Below are 25,220 nucleotides of genomic sequence, written 5' to 3'. Positions count from 1 at the left end.
AGGAAGCTGGAAAGATCCCTGGTAGTAAGCAAGCTCTTACCCACCCATAGGGTGGATTCCCTGCCTCTGGTACTGCCACAGATCCCCTTGCTGTTCTAAACCAATACAGTATGACTTGCTTTTCCTCTGCTCTTGTTAGCTAGCTATAGCTGATTGGGTTTACAACAGCTATTGAAGTGGGGAGCCCCATTCTTTAGTTCAGGCAACAATTCTCTGATCTGGGGGCTCTGGGCTCCATCTCCAAGATACGGCCAATAGAACAGTAAACCCAAACCAAGAAGCCTTGGAACTAGTAAGAAATGATATTTCCCCATGATATCCAGTTAATGGAGGTGCCCACAAGTATTAAGCATATGCGTACATATTCATTAAGAAACATGAAGATCCTTTTTCCTACAGCTACTGTAGTGAGCTAATTTTAAGATGCTTCTTGCCAAAATAAGGAGCACCACCACCTACCAGGATTCCTTGGCTTTTCTGAAGGGTGATTCGTACACCATACACATCTATGTAGACTTCTTTCAGGTATGTGGCCCCTCTTAGTCCTCTGTCTTCATTCTTGCCAAGGATGGTTATAGGAATGACACTGTTCTTGTTGACAACCTCAACCAAGGTGTAGGTGCAGGTACCCACAAAAGTGTACATCATTCCATCAAAAGTGAAATAATGGGGATCTCCTGCCACTTGACATGTTGCTTGGCCTGAAGGTGAAAAAATGATCTAAGAACTTTGGACTGGATTTCACCATGGACACAGCTGACCAAAGATGTTTGCATTAATGCAGCAACCTAATCCTGATCATTATTATGTGGGCAAAACTTCACAAAGGTATCTCAGGTTTGTGCCAATGGCATTTATTTGGAAGTAAGAAATATCCAGAAAGTGCCTCCTAAATTTAATTTGCAAATTTTGTACAAACTGGCAAGTTGGCAGCAAATGAACCTCTTTATACATTTCTATATGCTGTTGTAGCTATGATTTGTGGTAGTTGAGAGTAATACAGAGCTTTTGTACTTAGGTATGTGAAAATACATAATTATATGTATACATATACATGTAAATATAAAAGTAAATAAATTTGCATCTATATACATAGATACTTAATGCACTTGCCATCACCCAGACTTTCAGAAATGCAGTTCTCAATTATTCCCATATTTAGAGCTTGCAGCACTGGTGATGTGGGACTTGAATTTGTATTATCAAGACAAAAGGAACCCAAGTGACTTTGCAAGCTTTTGGGCAGCATCAGTTTTTGCTGATATCCACTATAACAGAGGAAGGGGATCTGTGCTTCCAAGACAGATCATCATGTCTTTTCATCTCTTAGCACTGGTAGCAGTCAGTTGGGACTTCTCTGCCATCACATATGAAAAGATATTTATAATAAAGCTAGAAGGAGAAGAAGGATCTAATTATGGAATTGACATTGAGAACCATTTTCAGGCAGGACTCACCATTGGAATGACAGCCGAGCACACCATCCTGAATACTGCATTCCTCTCGGACTCCACACTCCCAGGATGTGCATACAATGGTGTTGTTAGCCTTGCAGGTGCAGCGTTCAGTGCAGGGATAACTGGTGAACCAGCTTTCATCCAGCTGAGTGGAAAAAAGAGTGTACAAGTATATACTATAAGATAAATTGGAAGGTAATACCGTAAGGGACGATCAAATTACTAGTATTTGAAGATGCATGATAGATGATCATTTGGGCAATTGTAGCCACACAGCTCACAGATCAAGAAGGTTGGCAAAGTGAGTCTATTTTGTTATTATTGATGGTGTAAATAATAATTGTGTTAGTGTTATTAACATTTTTTTCTCTCATAGTGATAAAAAATGAGATCCCCTGTTCTTTCTTTTTTTTTTTTTCTTTAAATGTCTGAGGTAACTTGCCTGGTGATACTGGTTTTTTTTATCAACACAACCACAGCTGCTTTCTGGCACACATTTGTCTCCACTCAAAACATAGCCTTCCTTACAGAAGCAACCTTCCACTGGTAAGGAACTGCAGGAATCAACTGCTGAGATGTTCAAACAGGTAGAGGGACACCTAGTACCACAGCTCTTGTAGATGCTGCCTCCAGGACAGGACATGGCTAGAGAGAAAAAGAAAAAATAAGGTCACTCAAAAGGCCAAAATCATGGTAAAATTTTTCCTGATGCTTTCACTGTTTGCTCCTGAAAATATATAAAAATTGCTATTAGAAAGTCTGACACTGGAGACTGCTGCATACAAAGGATTTTCTTGCAGTGTGAGATGGGTGGCTTTTGGTAGAGGTGGGTAAGACAGGTGGGCTACCCTGCACTTTATCTCACAAAGGAAGTCAAACATTGTAGGCTTGCTTTGAGGGCAGGTCTGATGTGATCATCTAGGACTAATTGTGCCTGGTTTAGTAAATCTTTTTCTGCAGGTTTAAAGATGTAAAGTCATTCCATGAAGGGAATAGAAGAATCTCTTCACATACCAGCTGATATGGCCCCATTACTGTAGTTACTATTTGAATACCTGCCATATATTTAAAACTAGAACTAAAAATCAGACTCTGTCTTTCACTGAGACCCATTGAGGAAAATATATTATACTGTCACACCCCTCCTGCTGATGGTAGAATTGGGCTTCTACCACTCAAAGCATGCTCCCCAGGGAAGACATTATGTTATACAGAAATTCTGAAGTATTTGTCCATTTCTGTCATCTAAAAAAACCCTAAATACTGTTTCTGGCTAGATTCTGTCATAAATCACTACATATGACTCTCATTTACTTCTGTCCCTACAGCAGGATCTCTTAGTCCTGTCAGATAACTACAGCCAACATCTCCAGTCATCTAGCCAGAGTACCTGCCCTTTGTCAGGTTCTTAATTGAGTTTTTATTTGAATTACTGATGGAGGGAGCACTTGAGAGTCAATCCTCTTAATGTGACTGAGTCTTCTCTATCACTATAATCGAGCCATAGATGTTTAGTCCCTGGGCTATGGCCTCAGACTGTGGAGTCTGGATGTCCATAGCTTTAATCTGATTTGGAGGGTTAGAAGTTTGTTTCTTGCTCTGTCTTCTTTTTATATATGAATTCTCTGTGCTCTGTCCTCCCAGTGCTGACTTACTGGGTGCTTTAAAGCCGTTCTAAAGTCACAGCAATTCTTTTTTCAAACTGAGCAGCTCCCAGAATCTCTCAATGGTTTTTTATGGTTTAGTTTCAATGCAGAGCTAATTGTTGATCACAGAAAAAAAAAAAAAAAAAGAAAAGAAAAAAAAAGGTGCAAATCTGCAGAAATTAATACAGTGGTAACTGGTATAATTAAAATTAGTGTAAAAGACAAAAAAAACATAGAGAAGAATTATGGTTTATTTCAGTGTGGTTGACCTTTAGAGGATTTTTTTTTTTCTCCATGTGCGTACTTTGTGGAGATAAAGGTCCTTTAGAGGATGTCTGGCAAGCAGAAAACTGCCCAGTGCTCCATAAAATCGGCACCAGTGGAACCCCTGGAAAGCTTTATTCTAAGAAATATGAGTTCATTATATGAAATTTCCCATAAGGTCATTCTGAAGAGAATTAATCGGGAGATAGGTGAGAATATTTGATTTCTTTGCTTTATAGACAAATACTTGTGAACTGCCTAGAAACAGCTGTTTCTCGAGGTCTCTTTTAAACTAGTTTCTGACCCAAAACCCATCAATAAGCATTTGTGTATGGAGGGCTACTAGTTCCACTTACACTGAGGATGGTAGATTTTTAGTGGAGCAAAGCAACAGTTATTACCCCAATGCAGAAGCTCATGTAAGATACAGCTGAATGTAATAAAACTTTTCCAAGAAACTAATAGTAAATTGTTAAAACTTTAAGGATTAGACCTACATGTATCCAAATGTTCATGAAAATTAGTGTTTTATACAAATACTGGAATGATGCTGAAACCGAAGCAGGCTCAAGACATGACAAAAGATAGACTATACTCAAAACAGTACATAAAATGAAATAACATGTATGGAAAAGGTAGAGGAGAATGCGCATACATTTGAAGTTTAAATCCAGAATAGATATTTATAAGCCACAACACTCACGGCAAAGTGTAGCATTCCTCCACTCTATGCATATCCCAGCATTGATACACGACTCAGCATAGGCCTGCAGTCCATAGCATAAGGATGTTGCCTGTCCACCAGTGAAACACATGTCGTAAACACAGTTTTCAAAGAAATTCTTTGGAGGCACTTTGGTATGACAATCCTTGAAGATTCCTGTGTAAATCAAGAAAGATATATTAGAAGGACAGAAAAAAAATTGGGAATGACAAGATCACTACCACCATCTATCTTCTGTCACGGCAAATGTATTGTGAGTGCTCCAGGCTAACTTTGTTTAGTAAGTCAAACCAACACTTGAAATGGAGCATGCACAATGAGACTTGGCCCTCTGGATCTGGCTTTCTTCTTTTTGCATGGTTGATACACCATAGCCTACATAAATTAAGAGTTGCTGGCTAGGTAAGCCACTAATTCTAGTCAACTGCAGGGGCTCTCCAACACAGGGAACCTCTACAGAATTTCAGATAAAGTATCTGCAATACATGCAATGACAGTGCCCTCTAACTATTCCTTTTAGCAAGCAGAGTGCAAGTCACTATAAAGCAAATAGCAGCTATGGCTCCCTGCGCACATTCTCAGATAATCTTCATGGACACATTGGCACTGTCTGAATGGTTGACATATCTTGACCAAGCACCTATAAGTTTTATATTGGCCATTCACACTGGAGGTTTTATATGCTTCCAATGTGAGCTCAGAACAATGGACCATAGAGAGGAGACAACACAAGCTATAAAGTGCTCCATCATATGGTTCACAGAGAACTACCAACATACTACCTGTTGCGTCTGTGATCATGCCACATGCTGTGTTCTTCTTTGCTTCACTCTCCAGCACAGGATCACATTGCTCTTCTGTCCCACTGGAGCATCTGGGGAAAGCAAGCAAAATCAAGTGTGTGTTTCACATCTCTTACTATCAGATTTTCAGTGGAAGATTGACACATGACAACCGTGCACAACAGGGTGTATTTTATTACAGTCACAAGACTTTACCCAGCTTCTTTGAAAAGCTGATGTCAGCTCTATCACTGAATGGACTCCCTTTTTGATGCCTTCTGGGCTATTCAAAGTCTTATTCTTAGCTGAAAAAGGACCTATGGGATCTGATCAGTTATGGTTTCCAGTCAGGGAACTGGACTGAAGTCCCATCCCCCCTCACACTCAGCAGACAGTTCTTGCTTTGGAAAACATGACTTAAAAGACATAAGTCCTCTTCTCATTCCCTGTTTAATGTAAAGAGGCAGCTCCCTACTTCTAACAGGCAGTTGGAAGATGTAAAATGGCACTGGACGACAAAGTCAGTGAGTGGATAGATGTTTGATTTTATAGAGTTTGATTAGCAAATGCTATGTGATTAAATTAATATACATACATGGTGTTATTCTCAGGCACAAGCCAGCTTTGTCCAAGATCAGTGGAACCACTTGCAATGTCACCATTGGGCTTTATGTTGTCATCATTTGGATCGCTGTTATAATTACCTGTGAGGGTAAAGAGAGATTTATGGGACACATGAAGTTCACACCTGTAGAACAAATCTAGGTTTCAGGCTGTAAAATAAACTACAATGAGCTAGGGAGAGTATATATGCAACATCAATGTGTACTGGGCAAAACAAGAAGAGCTCAATTGTGTTTTAGACTTTGACCACTGACAAGAGCTGTAGTTCAGAGACTTGTGGACTTGAAGCAAGAAGTCCGTAAGTTCTTATGTAACTAGATTACATTGCATACAAGAAAGAATTGCTTAGCTAAAAAAAACCCAACTCATTTCGTTGGATCCTACCCGTAGAATATTGGACTAAAAATCAAATGGTGTTATTTGCACCATTATATTCTTAGGTGGATTTCCTGAATTGAAAGTGTGAAAAACCCATGGAGAGATAATTGAACTAGGAAATTTCAGGTGATCCAAATTAAAGAATCATCAGAAACTCACAAGACAAGCTACTCTCGTAATTTCTACAGTCCCATCTCTATCCTGAAGTACATTTCATAGAATCAGCTGGATTTCAGAATGTTGTTCCAACTAAACCTCGTCAGGTTCAGGCACTAGCAACATCGCTGATAAAAAATTACTGGACACTACTAATTCCAGTGAGCTCCTACTCTCATTAGCTACGTAAGCCACCTGTGACTTATTTACTTTGCTATCCTATTGCATCAGAATTTCTTGCAGAACACAGTAGAATGTGTCCTTTGTGACTGATCTTTCTTACAGTACCCTAAAAGGCCTTTGTGTTTTGTATCATATAGAGCACTTGATGTTTTGTAGTATTTGAATTTTGGAAATAAAGTATGAATTTTCTTGCTTATTCATCAAGTCTGTCAGCTCAGGATCGTCCATATTGGATCCTTGTCATTGCTTTGTTTTAATGTAGACAATGCCTATCTTAGCTGGAATAAAAAGTAGGTAAAAATAAGCCTTAGTAGTCTAATTTTTCATGTCTTTCTTTTTCTTTTATATCTTCTTCTTTTTTTTTTCCTTTGATCAAATAAACATGATCATTTGGGTTGTACAAATACCTCCTAAAACAGCACAGGAAAACAGCAGCAGGAAAGTCTGAGGATGCTGACAGTAAGCTACTCTGAAGATTGCTCTCTGCTGTGGAAACAGCCTCAAGTTTTTATGATTCACAAAATGAAACGGTATAGCATTCCTCACACCCAACAAAAGGCAAATACATCAGAATGTAAATAACAGAAAAATGTATTTGTAGAATTCTTGAGTAGATGCATGCAAATCATTACTCTTCCTGAACTTAAACTGTAGAACTGAATTGAGGTTTTTTATTTGGCTAAAATTGTTATTTGTAGTTATACCTTACAACATTACAAACAGATAGCATGTTACCAGGAATTTTGTAAGTAACAGTTCTTAGAAACTGAAAAATTCTAGCAAGTTTTCTTCACTGCTGTAAATTCTAGTCCATTTGACAAGGGCGAGTTGTGTATAGAGTATGACATGCTAAGAAGAAAAGTTTAAGTAATCACCAGCCTCCAAAACTCACTAAAAAGTGACTAAGCCTATGACTTACCACAGAGGCCACAGAGCAGACCTCTGTAATTAGAGGGCACAGAGACTTCTGCATAGTGATTTCCATCATATCTCACCCACAGTCCAAAGTCAGTTTGCAAGACAACATATCCACCACTGCTTTGAATACTGATCTTCTTCTCAATAAATACAGGCAGGTTCATTCTGCTGCCATTGACCTGTACAGCAAGTTGTAAAAGTTAGTGTACGGCTGCTGGGACTCCTACAGCTACCGGCAGCTAAAATAGATTAGTGAAAGATATGATCTTGTGCACAAGGGAACCGGAAGTAATTAAAGAACACTGAGCTGAGCAAATTTGTTGGACATCTCACTAAAGGAGGTACATTTAACTAATAACAAAAGAAAGTTTGCTACGAACTCTACAGTCGGAGAAAATATTTCGTTATCTGCACGTCAGTTTAAAAATATTATATATGTCTTTTAAACAAGTATTTTCTTACATTCACTTTCTTGTTTTTCAGCAAAGAAATCTGGTTGCCATAGACTTCCACTTGCACTGACTTCACGTAAGAGACTTTGGTGTTGGCTCCTCTGTGCTCATTCGTTGTGGACACATCAAAGTATGGAAGACTCTCAGAGACGTTGCACACTTTGGAGAGGGTGTAAGTGCAATTTCCCATGAAATTATGAACTCTCTGGTCAAAAGTGTTATAATGTGGATCCCCAGAGGCACTGCAGAAAGCACGGCCTGGGAAGAAAGAAAGACATAATAATTCCCTCTGAATCCCTACCAGACTTCTGCAGTTGCTTTGTTCCCACTTTGTTTGTTTTACTTTGTAAATTCTGCTCAGATATAACAGTGATGGCATGAGTCAAGAACATTTCAAAGCCCAGCCCAGCCTCCTGTCTTTGGACCCATAAAGAATCTGTACTCTTATGTATCAAAAATCTATGCTAGAGGTTGAGGAAGAAATATAAGCAAAAAGCTTTGATATTAAAACAAGCTTTGCTATTAAGACATCATTATATAAAGAGAAGCAGTGAGTTTTTAATGTCCATGTCTGAAAGGCTATTTCTGACTAAACAGGAAGAGTCTACTCAAAAACTTCACAGGGTTGGTTAGCCAGAATAGACCGCTGCACTACAAGCTGTCTGGGGTTCTGTACTCACGTCAGTTACGGAACTCCTATTGAACACTGTGTACACAAGATGTCCCTTACACACTTTTAAAAAAGATTGAAGTTAATTAGCTAGTAATAATATGTACAAATGGAGGTACAAAGTGTGTGTGCATTTGTGTGTGTAAGCTGGGTAAGGGTTTGAGTGCTAATAAGAAATTCCCATTTTCAGCAAAAAAAAATCTTCCCATCAAATCTTAGCAGAGTTGAGCTTGCAGGTGTTTTATGGTGTTTATCAACAACAACAAAAAATAATGAGGTCCTTACCTCTTCTCTGCTTTTCGATGGCATGTTACAAAAACAGTTACACGTAGGGTTCTGTCTACATGTCAACCTTAACTTCTTACACCCAAACTATTAAAACTCCAGGAACTACATACATAAAAATTATAAAAAAACACAGAAGAAATTAAAACTGACTAGGCGAGCTAGCACTCCCTTGTAAAAGCTGACACATGTTGAAGATGTGATGCTTAAAATTGAAGGAAAGAAGCAGATAAAACTTATCTAAACTGATATTTTTTTAGTGTATTTCCTAAGCATTAAAATAAAAATAACCACAATGACTCAGTCTTTTCTAGGACCATATAATTGGATTATATCCAAAATAAAAATAAAATTTGGAAGCTAAATTAAATTTCAAAATACTACAAACAATAACAGCTGTATAATAGGTGAAATCTTGCCATAAAGAAGAGTAATTCAAATACTTATGGACATAGCAATAAAGTGTATGTGAAATAACTATCAGGCTGCTGGTCTACTGTTACCAAAAACACCAACATTGTGGCAAAAGAGACCCAGGGCAAGACTTCCATAGTCATTACTCAGAAAGAGTCCCAGCACTGAAGGACTGTCACATCAGTGTGATTCGGTGAGCAAGCAAAAGCTCTGACCTGCCAGTATAAAAACTCTGACACTTGGCTGTGGGACCTGGATTACGAAAACTCAGCAGTTATGACAGGCAGTAAGAGATGGGGATAGGAAACGACAGTACCTGAGGTCGGTGTGGGTCTTGGTGTTGACGGCGTGCGTGGAGGCTGTGTTGTAGTGCTTGGCAAGGGGATGGTGGGTTTGGGTGTCGATGGACCTAGCACAAGAGAGAGTTAGAGGAGCTCTGCACCAACATGGGAGATTTGTTGCAGGCAGCTGGCCCACCCTTCCCAAACACCCAACGCCATGCCCAGACAGGGCCAGGGCAGGGATTGCCCAGTGTCTCCTCAGCAAAAATTCCAGCGCTCAAGTGCTCATCCACCAGCATAGCTGGAGGATAGAAAGAGACGCGCAGCCCCTTTGCTACAGACACTCCATACCGGGGTGGTGGGCCTTGGAGGAAGTGAAATGAACAGTTTCAACAAGCAGTAGAAGATGGGAATGGAACACGGCAGTACCTGAGCTCGGTGTGGGTCTTGGTGTTGACGGCGTGCGTGGAGGCTGTGTTGTAGTGCTTGGCAAGGGGATGGTGGGTTTGGATGTCGATGGACCTAGCACAAGAGAGAGTTAGAGGAGCTCTGCACCAACATGGGAGATTTGTTGCAGGCAGCTGGCCCACCCTTCCCAAACACCCAACGCCGTGACCAGACGGGCGCAGGGCAGGGATTGCCCAGTGTCTCCTCAGCAAAAATTCCAGCGCTCAAGTGCTCATCCACCAGCATAGCTGGAGGATAGAAAGAGACGCGCAGCCCCTTTGCTACAGACACTCCATACCGGGGTGGTGGGCCTTGGAGGAAGTGAAATGAACAGTTTCAACAAGCAGTAGAAGATGGGAATGGAACACGGCAGTACCTGAGGTCGGTGTGGGTCTTGGTGTTGACGGCGTGCGTGGAGGCTGTGTTGTAGTGCTTGGCAAGGGGATGGTGGGTTTGGGTGTCGATGGACCTAGCACAAGAGAGAGTTAGAGGAGCTCTGCACCGACATGGGAGATTTGTTGCAGGCAGCTGGCCCACCCTTCCCAAACACCCAACGCTGCGACCAGAGAGGCCCTGGGCAGGAATCACAGAGCGTCATTCCACGGTATCCCTGTCACAAAGAGTCTCTTCACCCAAGGGCTGGTGGCCCACCAGAGCGGCTGGGTGACACGCGGAGAAACCTGCACCACAGCTGCCCCATTCCTTGAATGTGGGCCACAAAGGAGATCAACAGAACACCTACCACAGACAGTGCCAGCACTCCAGTCTCCCAGAGCAACGCCTGCCTCAGCACAGGCTGCGGCATAGGCCCCCAGGTCATTGCAGAGGTGCTCCGCGCTGCCACCCGTGGCACACTGGTCATAGACACAGCTCTCAAAGTACGTCTTGGGCGGCAGAACTGCATGGCATGGCTGGAACGGGCCACCGAGTTGCGTGAGGATTGCACACTGCTTGTTAGCTGCCTCCTCCTCGGAAGGGGAGCAGGAGGCAGGCGGGATGGGGCCTGGGTGACACCTGCAAAGCAGACAGACAGCCCTGAGCTCACGGCAGCCTGTGGACCCCAGCCACGCTGTTTCCTGACCTCCTCCCCAGCCAAAACCTCAGCCTCTGGAGTCCAGATCCCTCGCTAAGACGAGGCACCCACGGCTGTCACCCGCAAGGGTGGGCAACGTGGCCCACAGTCACCATTCCCCTCCGTGGCATCAGGTGGACAGAAACAAATGGCCGAGGCAGTCGCGATCGCAACAGCTTGGGAAAAGCATCACGCCAAGGCCGCGGCCCGCTCTCTCTGGGGTCAGGAACAGTGAGATGCAGCGTCTGGAGTGGGACAGCGGGGCCCTGCACAGAGGTCACCGAGGACCCCAGAGCAGAGCGCCTAGGGGGAGAGAGCACCGTGCACCCTGACCGCGGCGGGGGGGCCTGGACGCTGGCACAAGCAAGCCAGCCTTGAGGGGAAAGGGGAACGGCCGCACGTCTGGCACCCAGTTGCAGACAGGACATCCCGCTGGTGGGTGAAGCAGGGTTGTGAGGCGCAAGGACGATACGCCTACTGCCGTGGAGCCTCTGTGTGCTCGCACACGCGTTCCCACAGCTGCCTGCCTCCTCTCCCTTGCCCCATGCCTGCCGTTACCGCCCCTCCCCCCTTGCGCCCCTCACAGCTCCCCTCCCCCACGCTCCCTTTTGTCCGTCATCTACGCGACGGAACAAGGACTCACGCCCACTCCTCATCCGGCACCATCCAGCTGTCTCCAAAGTCATTGAAGTTGGGCACGACAACCCCGTCGGGGCGCATGAAGTCGTCCTGCTGGCTCCCAGTGTACGCCCCGCACAGCCCACACAGCTTGCCCTTGTGCTTCTCAGACACCTGCACTAGGAGCTCATGGTCCCCATTGAACTGCAGCTGCAGGCCCAGCTTGGTAGAGACCCGCACGTAGGAGCCGCTCAGGGAAATGTTCACACCGGGGGCAGGAGAAGCAGGCAGGGAGGCCAGAGCACCGTTGATCTGGATGAGGGGGAGAGAGGGAGACAGAAGCATAAAGAGATGCCCTCCGCTGAGAGGTCGCTGTTCTTCACTGCGATGGCGCCAGGGCCCAGTGAGTCAGGAGCACTGATGGCATGGGAAACCCTGTCCAGGCCTACAAGAACGGCGGCGACTCTACCTACGGCACACCGAAAGGTCAGGAAAACTAGCCGAGAATCTGTTGCTGCGCGAGCAGCCCTATCTGCCCCGCTCAGAGCCTCGCCGTGCTCCAGGCTCAGGGAATATCAAGCTCTTCCTGGGGACAGAGTGGTACTTAATGGTGCCTAGGGCATGTGTTGTTTCCAGGTGTAAAAATGAGGGGCTTACGTAGACCGCCTTGTTCTTGCGCAGTGCAATGTGGAGGCCTTCCACGGACAGTGCCACAGAGTTCAGAGCTGTCCACTTCTGGCTGCCGCGATGTTCGTTGCGGGTGGTGACACTGAACCCAACGGAGGAGTTGTCACAGCCCGTCACCACCGTGTAGTTGCAGGAGCCCTGGAAGTGGTGAAGCTTCCCATCGAAGGTGCTGTAATGCGGGTCGCCGTAGATGTGGCAGAGAGCAGTGCTGGCTGGGTAACAGTCCCTCTGGCCGTTCTGGATCTTGCAGACCTCATCCTCACCACAGGACAACTCAGAGCAAGCCATCTGGCCGTTGGCTTCACACCAGCACTTGCGAGTGCAGTTCTCGTTCACGGAGTACTCGCCTTCCTGCGGGCAGAGGAACACCGAGCGTCAGCGCGTCAGGCAGGAAAGTAGAGGCAAGGGAGTGCCCTGGGAGGGGGGCAAGCCAGGGCAGGCTTTTCACTCACGCTGTAGTAGTTGCCCTCAAAGAGGCAGCCGCAGCGGGCCTCGGGCACACAGGTGTCTCCGCTGAGGAGGAAGCCAGAGGTACACGCACAGCCCTCCACGCAGGGCTTGGAGCAGTTCTGCGGGGCTTGTCGGTCAACGCAGGTGGCAGGACAGCCGGTCATGCAAGGGTCATAGTAGCTGTTGGCGGGGCACGGCAGGGCTGCAATGGGAAGGGGACAATTAGGACCAGCAAGCCTTCAAGGAAGGACGACCTCCTGGGAAGGGGACGACCAAAGACTTGCTTTGGCCAGCGGTTCTGGGCACGGGGAGCGGCACATTCCCCTTCTGGCAACTGCAAGGCAGGTACTCACGGCAGAAGGTGGCATTCCTCCAGGGAAGAAGACTCACGCCGGCTGCCTGGCATGCGTCAGCGTAGGCCTCCAGAGCAGCACACAGGACCTCCTGGCCACCATTCAGGGCACAAAGGTCATAGAAGCAGGTCTCAAAGTAGCTCTGGGGGTTGATCACGGCGTGGCACCTCTCAAAAGAGCCAGGCCTGGCAGTCAGCATGCCACAGAACTGGTCCGATCGGTAGAGCTTCTCCTCTTCTGCACCGCAGGGTCCGGGGGGGGAGGGGACACCGCAAGAGGGGTCGTCGTCTGGGACCTGCCAGCTCTCCCCCAGCTCATTGGAGTCCGCGGCTTGCTGCCCGTTGGGCATCATGTAATCGTCCTCTCTCCGGCTGTTGAAGTTCCCGCACATGCCACAGGTCAGGTTGAAGTAGGTGGTGGGCACCTTCACCTCCACCGAGTGGTCAGTGTCGTAGGACACTCTGAGGTTGAAGTCTGTCTCCAGGACGATGTAGCGGCCGCTCCTGCTCACCGTGACGGCACCTCCCGCTGCGCTCACCGGCAAGGTCTTGCGCAGATTGTTCACCTAGGGCAGACACACCGCAATGGGCCCGGGACTTGTCCCTGGCCTCCCTGGGGTCTCCTGCCCCAGGGAAATCAGCTGCCAGGCCGGGCCCGGCAAACCGGCGCCCATGATGCCCTCACACCCAGACGCCCCTGTGGCTTGCAGGCCCCGTGCCTGTGTTCTGCACTCTGCAGGGGCCTCTGTTCAACACGGGCCACGTTCCCCGTTTGCCTCTCCCGCCTCCAACCCCTCCGGAAAGGGAAAACAAAGCAACCTAGTGGCTGCAAGGGAACCCACCCGGGCTTGGGGCAATGGAGGTGTCTGGTACAGCCCAGGCCCTGCCAAGAAAAGCCAGCCCCGCCTTGCAGCTGCGCCACGCTCCTGCCAGCCCCGCTGCCTACCAGCACTTGTCTCTTCTCCTTCTTGACAATGACAATGCGCTCTCCGTACACCTCAACCAGGACTTCACGCACATACGACACTCTGGTGTTCCCACGATGCTCGTTCTTGGCCTCAACATTGAAGTAGGGCAGGGAGGTGGTGTTGGAGCACACTTTGGCCAGGGTGTAGGTGCAGGTGCCCATGAAGTGGTGCGTCACCTTGTCAAAGGTGGTGTAGTGAGGGTCACCGTGGACGTGGCAGATGCCGTAGGATTGTTCGAGGCACTCGGGTTTCCCATCCTGCACCCCGCAGTACTGGCCCGCAGGGCACGAGGCACTGGCGCACTGGACTTTGCTTCCCTGCGCGGGACACCTGCACTTTGAGGAGCAGGTGTTGTCCGTCCAGAACTCCGAGCCCACGGGGTAGTGCTGCCCGTTGTGCCAGCACCCGCACTGCTGGCTGGGCACGCATCGGTCGTTGTAGAGCAGGTACCCGCTGTCGCACACACAGCCCTCCACGCACGGCAGGCTGCAGGTAGCAGGAGCCATCGGGTCAACACAGGTGGCAGGGCAGGCTGGAGCACAGGGCTCATAGTGACTGTTGGCTGGACAGGTGATGGCTGCCGAGACAGAAGACATGGCCGTTACTTGGGGAACATAACACTGCTTTGCTCTGTATTTTCCCCTCTGAAAAATTAAGAGTCTGTGTTTTCTCTGTGGTCTGCTTGGCTCCGTGAGTATTCTAAGTCATACCTGATCAAATGAAACAGAAAATGGTGCCTCTAATACTGACAACTGCCTGTAAATCCCCACCGCACCTAATAAAATTATTTCTTATTCCCCACCCCACTCTTTCATTCCTGTTCTGTGTTTTCCTGAGAGGAACGATCCGCGGCACCGCGTGTGGACTTACGGCAGAAGGTTGCGTTCCTCCACACAGGTATCTTGACACCAAGCGACTGGCAGGCGTCCGCGTAGGACTGCAAGCTCTTGCACAGGGCCTCGCGATCCAGCCCCAGCTCACACAGGTCATAAAGGCAGGTGTTAAAGTAGTCGCTGGGGCTCACCACAGCGTGGCACATCTGAAACGGGCCGCTGGCGTCAGTGAGGAGCCCGCAGAAGCGGCTGCTGGCAATGACTTGCTTGTCCGTCTCACTGCAGGCTGGGGTGGGGAGCGGTCCGGCTGCGCAGCTGTGGAAGGACAGGCAGAAGGGCCCCTGGGTCATCCGTGGGCTTCTCCTGGTGCCTCCCCCTCCCCTTGCCCGACACGTCCCCAGACCTGCTGGGGGGCCACACGCACCTGCTGTCGTTGGACACCTGCCAGCTGTTGCCCAGGCTGGTGGAGTCTGGCTCCATCACCCCTTCCGGGTTCAGGAAGTCATCTGCTGCCATCCCGTTGTAGTTCCCACACATGCCACAAACCTTCTGCCCAAAGGTGCTCGGAAGCATCACCTCCACCCGATGCTTCCCATCAAACTTCACTCTCAAGCCAAAGTCTGTCGTGACCACAGTGTAGAACCCGCTGGATGAGACCTGCACGCCCACGGATGGGGTGCAGGGCAGGAGCTCTGCCACTCCGTTGACCTGCAAGGACAGAAACCGAGATAGGGTTGGAGCAACCCATTTGGCGCAGCTCTCTCCTCTCGCACAGCCCCACCGCCTCTCCTCCTTGCGCTTACCGTCACTGCTCCACCCTTCCCCAGCCTTATCCGCTGGCCAGCCACGTCGACATCCACATATCGGACATAGGACACGCGAGTGTTGCTTCCCCTGTGCTCATTGGCCGCTTCCACGTTGAAGTAGGGCAGCGAGCTGTTGCTCTCGCACAGCTTGGAGAGGGTGTAGGTGCAGGTGCCCATGAAGTGGTGGAGCTGCTTGTCGAACGTGTGGTAGTGAGGGTCTCCCTCCACCACGCAGGTCCCTACTCACAGTGGAAAGACCAGAGGAAACATTCAGTTAAGCACCTCCTGCCGCCTCTGCTGCCCGGCAGGCCCTGCACAAAGGACGGTGGCCCCATGACGGGTCTACTCTACTCACCTGAGTCTGGCGCGGGTGGTAGCGTGGGATGCCCTGTTGAAGGTGTGGTGGTGGCGGTGGTGGTGGCTGGTGGTGGCGGAGTCACATCGCCTACTAAAGAGACAATGGTAGAAGCAAATCAGTCCTCCTTGACCGGCTCTTGTTCAAGACAGAAGCCACATTGACTGCCACAAGACGCGTAATGTTCCTCAAGCTGCCCTTCCCCAGGCCGAGCCTTGTACCTGTGCAGGGTCCCTTTTCGATGGACAGATCATCCAATGCTACGTCGCTCCGGAAATCTTCACCTATCATGCCCTCCAGGACAATCTACGGAAGGGATGGTTCCCAGCATTAGCTCCGGCCGCATGTGTGAAATTCCTTTAGAAAGCACAGTTCATCTCAGACGGCAGTGAGAGCCTGCGCCCTTACCCGCACGTTTCCTGTGCTGTTCACCGTGACCTCTCCCAAGTTCCATTTGTCCCCTTTGCTTCCAGCATCTTTCCATTCCAGTGTTGATGTTTCATTGTGGACTGCATACACGCGCAGCGCCATTGCTTCAGCCACTCCGTACATGTGATACCAGAAGCGGAAGCAGTGCGGTCCTTCCAAACTGCACACGGGACTGACCAAGCGGGCTACATCACTTGGCTGTTGCTTACTTCCTTGCAGGTAGATATAATAGCCATCTGGAAACAGCAGAGTGTCAATTTTTCGCATGAATGGGCCACAACAAGGCAAGTCACTTCATTTGCAGATCGTCTACAGTACAACATTTCTTCACCCAGAACCTTCATTAAACTTTCAGTCCCCCAATGGATTTCCATCAGATTACACTGGTCTCCTACTTAGGGAAAGGAAAGCCTCCTAAAGGAAATGCTGAGTGCCACAGCGATCCAGTCTCAGCCTGGATATGCCTTTGCTGAAGGCTCTTTACAGGAACTTATGCTAACAGGTCACATGCTTATCAATGTCCTGCACCGTTCATCCACCCCACAACAGATTCCTGACTGCTGCAGAAGGCTCTGGACTGAGCTTAGGAAACACGTGGCCTGGCTTTGCTGTTAAAAGAGGGTCCTTGCCCTCTTCCAAGAGAAGCACAGCCAGGTATTCTTTGCTGTTCCTACCTCCGGTCGTGTGGTCGTGGGAAGGGCCGGTATTTGGTGTGGGTGTCGGCCCCTTGTGCCTTATCCAATCAAAGTTGTCACTGGTTTCCTGTTCCCATTCACAGAAGTCAACATCAAATGTGCAGGACATATTGCAGGCTATTGGTGCAGCTGCATACGGTACAGAAAGAAAAACAGTTTCCACAATGAGGTTTGGAATCTTCTCTCTGTTCTGACAATGCCCTTCTAGGTCTCATGCACGCGTGTTCATGAAAAATATGAAGATATTATAATGGAATGAGTAGAAGTGACCAGGACTGAAAAATTGACTATAAAATATGAAATTTTAAGTTCCTGAGAATGTGTGGTTTTTTACAAGTCCCTTCCTCAATAGTCACCATAATGCACTAATATCCTGTATTTTTACACGGTGCCACAATCATAATCCTTGGTCATTGCAAATTGCTCAAAGCTGGCACAGTAGCGTTCAGCTGGCTCTAAAAGTCCTGCTTAGGTGGAAATCTAGACATCGTAATGAGAATGGTCTGACATGTCCTTTTACTGCTTAAAAACTGGGATGAGAAGTACTGTCTCGGAATTGGAAGGAGGTTATAGAATGCCTTTTCATGTCATAGCCTCACACTTAGGCGGCCAATTCCGCTGGCTTTGGTAATCACCTCTGGTACTTCTAGAAGAAGCAATTTCTTGCCTCTAGCCTTACCCCTGTGTTGACTAGTCGACCTAGATAATAGGTTGATGTCACCCAACACCGCGACCAGACGGGCGCAGGGCAGGGATTGCCCAGTGTCTCCTCAGCAAAAATTCCAGCGCTCAAGTGCTCATCCACCAGCATAGCTGGAGGATAGAAAGAGACGCGCAGCCCCTTCGCTACAGACACTCCATACCGGGGTGGTGGGCCTTGGAGGAAGTGAAATGAACAGTTTCAACAAGCAGTAGAAGATGGGAATGGAACACGGCAGTACCTGAGGTCGGTGTGGGTCTTGGTGTTGACGGCGTGCGTGGAGGCTGTGTTGTAGTGCTTGGCAAGGGGATGGTGGGTTTGGGTGTCGATGGACCTAGCACAAGAGAGAGTTAGAGGAGCTCTGCACCGACATGGGAGATTTGTTGCAGGCAGCTGGCCCACCCTTCCCAAGCACCCAACGCTGCGACCAGAGAGGCCCTGGGCAGGAATCACAGAGCGTCATTCCACGGTATCCCTGTCACAAAGAGTCTCTTCACCCAAGGGCTGGTGGCCCACCAGAGCGGCTGGGTGACACGCGGAGAAACCTGCACCACAGCTGCCCCATTCCTTGAATGTGGGCCACAAAGGAGATCAACAGAACACCTACCACAGACAGTGCCAGCACTCCAGTCTCCCAGAGCAACGCCTGCCTCAGCACAGGCTGCGGCATAGGCCCCCAGGTCATTGCAGAGGTGCTCCGCGCTGCCACCCGTGGCACACTGGTCATAGACACAGCTCTCAAAGTACGTCTTGGGCGGCAGAACTGCATGGCATGGCTGGAACGGGCCACCGAGTTGCGTGAGGATTGCACACTGCTTGTTAGCTGCCTCCTCCTCGGAAGGGGAGCAGGAGGCAGGCGGGATGGGGCCTGGGTGACACCTGCAAAGCAGACAGACAGCCCTGAGCTCACGGCAGCCTGTGGACCCCAGCCACGCTGTTTCCTGACCTCCTCCCCAGCCAAAACCTCAGCCTCTGGAGTCCAGATCCCTCGCTAAGACGAGGCACCCACGGCTGTCACCCGCAAGGGTGGGCAACGTGGCCCACAGTCACCATTCCCCTCCGTGGCATCAGGTGGACAGAAACAAATGGCCGAGGCAGTCGCGATCGCAACAGCTTGGGAAAAGCATCACGCCAAGGCCGCGGCCCGCTCTCTCTGGGGTCAGGAACAGTGAGATGCAGCGTCTGGAGTGGGACAGCGGGGCCCTGCACAGAGGTCACCGAGGACCCCAGAGCAGAGCGCCTAGGGGGAGAGAGCACCGTGCACCCTGACCGCGGCGGGGGGGCCTGGACGCTGGCACAAGCAAGCCAGCCTTGAGGGGAAAGGGGAACGGCCGCACGTCTGGCACCCAGTTGCAGACAGGACATCCCGCTGGTGGGTGAAGCAGGGTTGTGAGGCGCAAGGACGATACGCCTACTGCCGTGGAGCCTCTGTGTGCTCGCACACGCGTTCCCACAGCTGCCTGCCTCCTCTCCCTTGCCCCATGCCTGCCGTTACCGCCCCTCCCCCCTTGCGCCCCTCACAGCTCCCCTCCCCCACGCTCCCTTTTGTCCGTCATCTACGCGACGGAACAAGGACTCACGCCCACTCCTCATCCGGCACCATCCAGCTGTCTCCAAAGTCATTGAAGTTGGGCACGACAACCCCGTCGGGGCGCATGAAGTCGTCCTGCTGGCTCCCAGTGTACGCCCCGCACAGCCCACACAGCTTGCCCTTGTGCTTCTCAGACACCTGCACTAGGAGCTCATGGTCCCCATTGAACTGCAGCTGCAGGCCCAGCTTGGTAGAGACCCGCACGTAGGAGCCGCTCAGGGAAATGTTCACACCGGGGGCAGGAGAAGCAGGCAGGGAGGCCAGAGCACCGTTGATCTGGATGAGGGGGAGAGAGGGAGACAGAAGCATAAAGAGATGCCCTCCGCTGAGAGGTCGCTGTTCTTCACTGCGATGGCGCCAGGGCCCAGTGAGTCAGGAGCACTGATGGCATGGGAAACCCTGTCCAGGCCTACAAGAACGGCGGCGACTCTACCTACGGCACACCGAAAGGTCAGGAAAACTAGCCGAGAATCTGTTGCTGCGCGAGCAGCCCTATCTGCCCCGCTCAGAGCCTCGCCGTGCTCCAGGCTCAGGGAATATCAAGCTCTTCCTGGGGACAGAGTGGTACTTAATGGTGCCTAGGGCATGTGTTGTTTCCAGGTGTAAAAATGAGGGGCTTACGTAGACCGCCTTGTTCTTGCGCAGTGCAATGTGGAGGCCTTCCACGGACAGTGCCACAGAGTTCAGAGCTGTCCACTTCTGGCTGCCGCGATGTTCGTTGCGGGTGGTGACACTGAACCCAACGGAGGAGTTGTCACAGCCCGTCACCACCGTGTAGTTGCAGGAGCCCTGGAAGTGGTGAAGCTTCCCATCGAAGGTGCTGTAATGCGGGTCGCCGTAGATGTGGCAGAGAGCAGTGCTGGCTGGGTAACAGTCCCTCTGGCCGTTCTGGATCTTGCAGACCTCGTCCTCACCACAGGACAACTCAGAGCAAGCCATCTGGCCGTTGGCTTCACACCAGCACTTGCGAGTGCAGTTCTCGTTCACGGAGTACTCGCCTTCCTGCGGGCAGAGGAACACCGAGCGTCAGCGCGTCAGGCAGGAAAGTAGAGGCAAGGGAGTGCCCTGGGAGGGGGGCAAGCCAGGGCAGGCTTTTCACTCACGCTGTAGTAGTTGCCCTCAAAGAGGCAGCCGCAGCGGGCCTCGGGCACACAGGTGTCTCCGCTGAGGAGGAAGCCAGAGGTACACGCACAGCCCTCCACGCAGGGCTTGGAGCAGTTCTGCGGGGCTTGTCGGTCAACGCAGGTGGCAGGACAGCCGGTCATGCAAGGGTCATAGTAGCTGTTGGCGGGGCACGGCAGGGCTGCAATGGGAAGGGGACAATTAGGACCAGCAAGCCTTCAAGGAAGGACGACCTCCTGGGAAGGGGACGACCAAAGACTTGCTTTGGCCAGCGGTTCTGGGCACGGGGAGCGGCACATTCCCCTTCTGGCAACTGCAAGGCAGGTACTCACGGCAGAAGGTGGCATTCCTCCAGGGAAGAAGACTCACGCCGGCTGCCTGGCATGCGTCAGCGTAGGCCTCCAGAGCAGCACACAGGACCTCCTGGCCACCATTCAGGGCACAAAGGTCATAGAAGCAGGTCTCAAAGTAGCTCTGGGGGTTGATCACGGCGTGGCACCTCTCAAAAGAGCCAGGCCTGGCAGTCAGCATGCCACAGAACTGGTCCGATCGGTAGAGCTTCTCCTCTTCTGCACCGCAGGGTCCGGGGGGGGAGGGGACACCGCAAGAGGGGTCGTCGTCTGGGACCTGCCAGCTCTCCCCCAGCTCATTGGAGTCCGCGGCTTGCTGCCCGTTGGGCATCATGTAATCGTCCTCTCTCCGGCTGTTGAAGTTCCCGCACATGCCACAGGTCAGGTTGAAGTAGGTGGTGGGCACCTTCACCTCCACCGAGTGGTCAGTGTCGTAGGACACTCTGAGGTTGAAGTCTGTCTCCAGGACGATGTAGCGGCCGCTCCTGCTCACCGTGACGGCACCTCCCGCTGCGCTCACCGGCAAGGTCTTGCGCAGATTGTTCACCTAGGGCAGACACACCGCAATGGGCCCGGGACTTGTCCCTGGCCTCCCTGGGGTCTCCTGCCCCAGGGAAATCAGCTGCCAGGCCGGGCCCGGCAAACCGGCGCCCATGATGCCCTCACACCCAGACGCCCCTGTGGCTTGCAGGCCCCGTGCCTGTGTTCTGCACTCTGCAGGGGCCTCTGTTCAACACGGGCCACGTTCCCCGTTTGCCTCTCCCGCCTCCAACCCCTCCGGAAAGGGAAAACAAAGCAACCTAGTGGCTGCAAGGGAACCCACCCGGGCTTGGGGCAATGGAGGTGTCTGGTACAGCCCAGGCCCTGCCAAGAAAAGCCAGCCCCGCCTTGCAGCTGCGCCACGCTCCTGCCAGCCCCGCTGCCTACCAGCACTTGTCTCTTCTCCTTCTTGACAATGACAATGCGCTCTCCGTACACCTCAACCAGGACTTCACGCACATACGACACTCTGGTGTTCCCACGATGCTCGTTCTTGGCCTCAACATTGAAGTAGGGCAGGGAGGTGGTGTTGGAGCACACTTTGGCCAGGGTGTAGGTGCAGGTGCCCATGAAGTGGTGCGTCACCTTGTCAAAGGTGGTGTAGTGAGGGTCACCGTGGACGTGGCAGATGCCGTAGGATTGTTCGAGGCACTCGGGTTTCCCATCCTGCACCCCGCAGTACTGGCCCGCAGGGCACGAGGCACTGGCGCACTGGACTTTGCTTCCCTGCGCGGGACACCTGCACTTTGAGGAGCAGGTGTTGTCCGTCCAGAACTCCGAGCCCACGGGGTAGTGCTGCCCGTTGTGCCAGCACCCGCACTGCTGGCTGGGCACGCATCGGTCGTTGTAGAGCAGGTACCCGCTGTCGCACACACAGCCCTCCACGCACGGCAGGCTGCAGGTAGCAGGAGCCATCGGGTCAACACAGGTGGCAGGGCAGGCTGGAGCACAGGGCTCATAGTGACTGTTGGCTGGACAGGTGATGGCTGCCGAGACAGAAGACATGGCCGTTACTTGGGGAACATAACACTGCTTTGCTCTGTATTTTCCCCTCTGAAAAATTAAGAGTCTGTGTTTTCTCTGTGGTCTGCTTGGCTCCGTGAGTATTCTAAGTCATACCTGATCAAATGAAACAGAAAATGGTGCCTCTAATACTGACAACTGCCTGTAAATCCCCACCGCACCTAATAAAATTATTTCTTATTCCCCACCCCACTCTTTCATTCCTGTTCTGTGTTTTCCTGAGAGGAACGATCCGCGGCACCGCGTGTGGACTTACGGCAGAAGGTTGCGTTCCTCCACACAGGTATCTTGACACCAAGCGACTGGCAGGCGTCCGCGTAGGACTGCAAGCTCTTGCACAGGGCCTCGCGATCCAGCCCCAGCTCACACAGGTCATAAAGGCAGGTGTTAAAGTAGTCGCTGGGGCTCACCACAGCGTGGCACATCTGAAACGGGCCGCTGGCGTCAGTGAGGAGCCCGCAGAAGCGGCTGCTGGCAATGACTTGCTTGTCCGTCTCACTGCAGGCTGGGGTGGGGAGCGGTCCGGCTGCGCAGCTGTGGAAGGACAGGCAGAAGGGCCCCTGGGTCATCCGTGGGCTTCTCCTGGTGCCTCCCCCTCCCCTTGCCCGACACGTCCCCAGACCTGCTGGGGGGCCACACGCACCTGCTGTCGTTGGACACCTGCCAGCTGTTGCCCAGGCTGGTGGAGTCTGGCTCCATCACCCCTTCCGGGTTCAGGAAGTCATCTGCTGCCATCCCGTTGTAGTTCCCACACATGCCACAAACCTTCTGCCCAAAGGTGCTCGGAAGCATCACCTCCACCCGATGCTTCCCATCAAACTTCACTCTCAAGCCAAAGTCTGTCGTGACCACAGTGTAGAACCCGCTGGATGAGACCTGCACGCCCACGGATGGGGTGCAGGGCAGGAGCTCTGCCACTCCGTTGACCTGCAAGGACAGAAACCGAGATAGGGTTGGAGCAACCCATTTGGCGCAGCTCTCTCCTCTCGCACAGCCCCACCGCCTCTCCTCCTTGCGCTTACCGTCACTGCTCCACCCTTCCCCAGCCTTATCCGCTGGCCAGCCACGTCGACATCCACATATCGGACATAGGACACGCGAGTGTTGCTTCCCCTGTGCTCATTGGCCGCTTCCACGTTGAAGTAGGGCAGCGAGCTGTTGCTCTCGCACAGCTTGGAGAGGGTGTAGGTGCAGGTGCCCATGAAGTGGTGGAGCTGCTTGTCGAACGTGTGGTAGTGAGGGTCTCCCTCCACCACGCAGGTCCCTACTCACAGTGGAAAGACCAGAGGAAACATTCAGTTAAGCACCTCCTGCCGCCTCTGCTGCCCGGCAGGCCCTGCACAAAGGACGGTGGCCCCATGACGGGTCTACTCTACTCACCTGAGTCTGGCGCGGGTGGTAGCGTGGGATGCCCTGTTGAAGGTGTGGTGGTGGCGGTGGTGGTGGCTGGTGGTGGCGGAGTCACATCGCCTACTAAAGAGACAATGGTAGAAGCAAATCAGTCCTCCTTGACCGGCTCTTGTTCAAGACAGAAGCCACATTGACTGCCACAAGACGCGTAATGTTCCTCAAGCTGCCCTTCCCCAGGCCGAGCCTTGTACCTGTGCAGGGTCCCTTTTCGATGGACAGATCATCCAATGCTACGTCGCTCCGGAAATCTTCACCTATCATGCCCTCCAGGACAATCTACGGAAGGGATGGTTCCCAGCATTAGCTCCGGCCGCATGTGTGAAATTCCTTTAGAAAGCACAGTTCATCTCAGATGGCAGTGAGAGCCTGCGCCCTTACCCGCACGTTTCCTGTGCTGTTCACCGTGACCTCTCCCAAGTTCCATTTGTCCCCTTTGCTTCCAGCATCTTTCCATTCCAGTGTTGATGTTTCATTGTGGACTGCATACACGCGCAGCGCCATTGCTTCAGCCACTCCGTACATGTGATACCAGAAGTGGAAGCAGTGCGGTCCTTCCAAACTGCACACGGGACTGACCAAGCGGGCTACATCACTTGGCTGTTGCTTACTTCCTTGCAGGTAGATATAATAGCCATCTGGAAACAGCAGAGTGTCAATTTTTCGCATGAATGGGCCACAACAAGGCAAGTCACTTCATTTGCAGATCGTCTACAGTACAACATTTCTTCACCCAGAACCTTCATTAAACTTTCAGTCCCCCAATGGATTTCCATCAGATTACACTGGTCTCCTACTTAGGGAAAGGAAAGCCTCCTAAAGGAAATGCTGAGTGCCACAGCGATCCAGTCTCAGCCTGGATATGCCTTTGCTGAAGGCTCTTTACAGGAACTTATGCTAACAGGTCACATGCTTATCAATGTCCTGCACCGTTCATCCACCCCACAACAGATTCCTGACTGCTGCAGAAGGCTCTGGACTGAGCTTAGGAAACACGTGGCCTGGCTTTGCTGTTAAAAGAGGGTCCTTGCCCTCTTCCAAGAGAAGCACAGCCAGGTATTCTTTGCTGTTCCTACCTCCGGTCGTGTGGTCGTGGGAAGGGCCGGTATTTGGTGTGGGTGTCGGCCCCTTGTGCCTTATCCAATCAAAGTTGTCACTGGTTTCCTGTTCCCATTCACAGAAGTCAACATCAAATGTGCAGGACATATTGCAGGCTATTGGTGCAGCTGCATACGGTACAGAAAGAAAAACAGTTTCCACAATGAGGTTTGGAATCTTCTCTCTGTTCTGACAATGCCCTTCTAGGTCTCATGCACGCGTGTTCATGAAAAATATGAAGATATTATAATGGAATGAGTAGAAGTGACCAGGACTGAAAAATTGACTATAAAATATGAAATTTTAAGTTCCTAAGACTGTGTGGTTTTTTACAAGTCCCTTCCTCAATAGTCACCATAATGCACTAATATCCTGTATTTTTACACGGTGCCACAATCATAATCCTTGGTCATTGCAAATTGCTCAAAGCTGGCACAGTAGCG

At 50.8% G+C, this 25,220-nt stretch overlaps 1 protein-coding gene across 1 annotated transcript in view; it reads right to left on the bottom strand.

Moving 5' to 3' along the window:
• The window catches only part of LOC309593895 (IgGFc-binding protein-like), a gene marked incomplete at both ends in the record, with an annotated part of 50,852 nt that overhangs the window by 1,996 nt on the left and 23,636 nt on the right, over positions 1 to 25,220 (bottom strand). The window contains 33 exons of the mRNA XM_082319046.1: positions 460 to 701; positions 4,874 to 4,965; positions 5,469 to 5,577; positions 7,134 to 7,311; positions 7,601 to 7,826; positions 9,270 to 9,362; positions 9,664 to 9,756; positions 10,058 to 10,150; positions 10,537 to 10,695; positions 11,397 to 11,683; positions 12,029 to 12,409; positions 12,511 to 12,710; positions 12,862 to 13,426; positions 13,807 to 14,405; positions 14,699 to 14,976; positions 15,086 to 15,369; positions 15,465 to 15,706; positions 15,823 to 15,912; positions 16,044 to 16,128; positions 16,231 to 16,487; positions 17,888 to 17,980; positions 18,254 to 18,525; positions 19,227 to 19,513; positions 19,859 to 20,239; positions 20,341 to 20,540; positions 20,692 to 21,256; positions 21,637 to 22,235; positions 22,529 to 22,806; positions 22,916 to 23,199; positions 23,295 to 23,536; positions 23,653 to 23,742; positions 23,874 to 23,958; positions 24,061 to 24,317. Coding sequence (XP_082175172.1) covers positions 460 to 701; positions 4,874 to 4,965; positions 5,469 to 5,577; positions 7,134 to 7,311; positions 7,601 to 7,826; positions 9,270 to 9,362; positions 9,664 to 9,756; positions 10,058 to 10,150; positions 10,537 to 10,695; positions 11,397 to 11,683; positions 12,029 to 12,409; positions 12,511 to 12,710; positions 12,862 to 13,426; positions 13,807 to 14,405; positions 14,699 to 14,976; positions 15,086 to 15,369; positions 15,465 to 15,706; positions 15,823 to 15,912; positions 16,044 to 16,128; positions 16,231 to 16,487; positions 17,888 to 17,980; positions 18,254 to 18,525; positions 19,227 to 19,513; positions 19,859 to 20,239; positions 20,341 to 20,540; positions 20,692 to 21,256; positions 21,637 to 22,235; positions 22,529 to 22,806; positions 22,916 to 23,199; positions 23,295 to 23,536; positions 23,653 to 23,742; positions 23,874 to 23,958; positions 24,061 to 24,317 — 8,186 coding nt within the window. The remainder of the gene's footprint in view (positions 1 to 459; positions 702 to 4,873; positions 4,966 to 5,468; positions 5,578 to 7,133; positions 7,312 to 7,600; positions 7,827 to 9,269; positions 9,363 to 9,663; positions 9,757 to 10,057; positions 10,151 to 10,536; positions 10,696 to 11,396; positions 11,684 to 12,028; positions 12,410 to 12,510; positions 12,711 to 12,861; positions 13,427 to 13,806; positions 14,406 to 14,698; positions 14,977 to 15,085; positions 15,370 to 15,464; positions 15,707 to 15,822; positions 15,913 to 16,043; positions 16,129 to 16,230; positions 16,488 to 17,887; positions 17,981 to 18,253; positions 18,526 to 19,226; positions 19,514 to 19,858; positions 20,240 to 20,340; positions 20,541 to 20,691; positions 21,257 to 21,636; positions 22,236 to 22,528; positions 22,807 to 22,915; positions 23,200 to 23,294; positions 23,537 to 23,652; positions 23,743 to 23,873; positions 23,959 to 24,060; positions 24,318 to 25,220) is intronic.

The sequence above is a fragment of the Platalea leucorodia genome (genome assembly GCF_965183815.1).
Source record: "Platalea leucorodia genome assembly, chromosome: 8".
NCBI lineage: Eukaryota > Metazoa > Chordata > Aves > Pelecaniformes > Threskiornithidae > Platalea > Platalea leucorodia.
The sequence above is the reverse complement of the archived record's forward strand: the minus strand, read 5'-3'. Positions and strand labels throughout refer to the sequence as shown.